The sequence below is a fragment of the Sphaeroforma arctica genome (genome assembly GCF_001186125.1).
Source record: "Sphaeroforma arctica JP610 unplaced genomic scaffold supercont1.5960, whole genome shotgun sequence".
Lineage (NCBI taxonomy): Eukaryota > Ichthyosporea > Ichthyophonida > Sphaeroforma > Sphaeroforma arctica.
In genome coordinates this window covers 1-1,794 of record NW_014034598.1, presented here as the reverse complement: position 1 = coordinate 1,794, position 1,794 = coordinate 1, and the positions used below count along the sequence as shown (strand labels likewise).

Here is a 1,794-nt window from a genome sequence, read left to right as displayed (position 1 = left end):
ACTGCCTACAGCCTAACAAACATAATACTCATCACACTACAGTGTCCACAGCGTAACAAACATAATATTCATCACACTACACTCTCCACAGCCCAACAAACTCCTGCGAGACAGCATCGGGTTCAAGGAATACAACGTCGATGCGGTTCTGCGCGCACTCAGCGATGGCGCGGATTGCAATAAGACGTTGGCGTTGATTGGCGATGCAGCGCACATACTCGCAGCCGCCCCCAAAGCCAGTGTTAACGATGCGTGTGCTATTTTGGATGTCTTGTGTACTAACGGTCTCGCGGTTGATACGAGGAACAAGGTAAGGCTACGGCTATAGTGTGTGGTAGTGTCTTGTTATGCTTATTATGGGTGTGTTACAGTCAGGTAGGTGATAAGAACAGGGTAAGGCTACGGCTATGGCGTGAGTTTATGTCTTGTTATTGCTTATTATAAGTGTATTATAGTCAGGTAGGTGATAAGATGTAGCAGTTGATAAGAACAGGATAAGGCTACGGCTATGGTGTGTGTTAGTGTCTTTTCATCGCTTATTATAAGTGTATTATAGTCAGATAGGTGATAAGGTGTAGCAGTTGATAAGAACAGGGTAAGGCTAAGTCTATGGTGTGTTAGTGTCTTTTCATCGCTTATTATACGTGTATTATAGTCAGGTGAGTGATAAGGTGTAGCAGTTAACATTGGTAGCCAGTGCAGCGCACATACTCACAGCCGTGCCCAGAGCCAATGCTAACGATACTGTGTGCTACACTGGATGTCTTGTGTAGTAAGAGTCTCGCGGCTGGCACTAAGAAGGAGGCAAACGTTTATTCATAATATACGTTTAAACGTATTGTGGCACACGCCGAGATGTGTTACGTGTGACATGCAGAGTGTGATATACCTCTGCACGGATCACTTTATATTGCTTGGGTTGCTTGTGCTCTGCATACCTGGAGTTTACTACAGCACATGCCGTGCTCGTTGCCGCGGTGCATATGAACGACTGTGGTGCATGCATCACGTTACAACAGTCACACAACGCACAAAGCCTTTGTACCACACACGTACACTCAGGATGGAGACACCGTGCTGCATATTGCACTGCAAATGGAACGCATTCAGTTGAAGTTGCTGCGCCAGTTCATCGACAAAGGCGCCCCAGTGAACGCCGTTAACGCGCGTAATAGGTATGGTTAACGCGCGTAACAGGTACGTTTAACGCGCGTAACAGGTACGTTTAACGCGCGTAACAGGTACGTTTAACGCGCGTAACAGGTACGTTTAACGCGCGTAACAGGTACGTTTAACGCCGTAACAGGTACGTTTAGGGTACTTAACAGGTACATTTGCCTGTGCATGGGCGACCCATTGCAGCCTGTAAGGTGTGTAAACTGTCCTGGGTAGAGGTTAAGTAGATCTGAGCAATGTGGGGAGTATTTCTGCACTGGTTCTGCCTGATTAGCCATTCCAATTGGTTGTATTTAGCTGTTGACGCGTTCCTTGGCAAACACCTCTATATATGAATCATATTCTCGCCCAAACTTAAATGATCATACCCTGTTTTATAAACACTAAACCCTAAACCCTAAACCCAAAGATCCTGTTGATTTTAAATGGTACAATGGGTTTAATAAGTGTATCACGCCATGGATTTATTCTTCTTATTGACCGAATGAGGCAAGCGAGGCAAGCCACAACGTCCATGCCTCTCTGTCAGCACAAATTCAGACATAACCATAGACTGGGCAAACGTGACTAGGAATACTGGCGACGATGTCATTATATATCACTACATTTTTATTATAT

General features: G+C 45.3%; 1 protein-coding gene across 1 annotated transcript; it reads left to right on the top strand.

Annotated features, from left to right (window-relative positions):
• Positions 1-86: 86 nt before the first annotated feature.
• SARC_15338 (hypothetical protein) lies at positions 87-310 on the top strand (the record flags this gene model as incomplete). The annotated part of the gene is made up of 1 exon (XM_014290541.1): positions 87-310. A coding segment is annotated over one exon (224 nt), but the record flags the coding sequence as incomplete, so codon positions are not given.
• Positions 311-1,794: the final 1,484 nt, after the last annotated feature.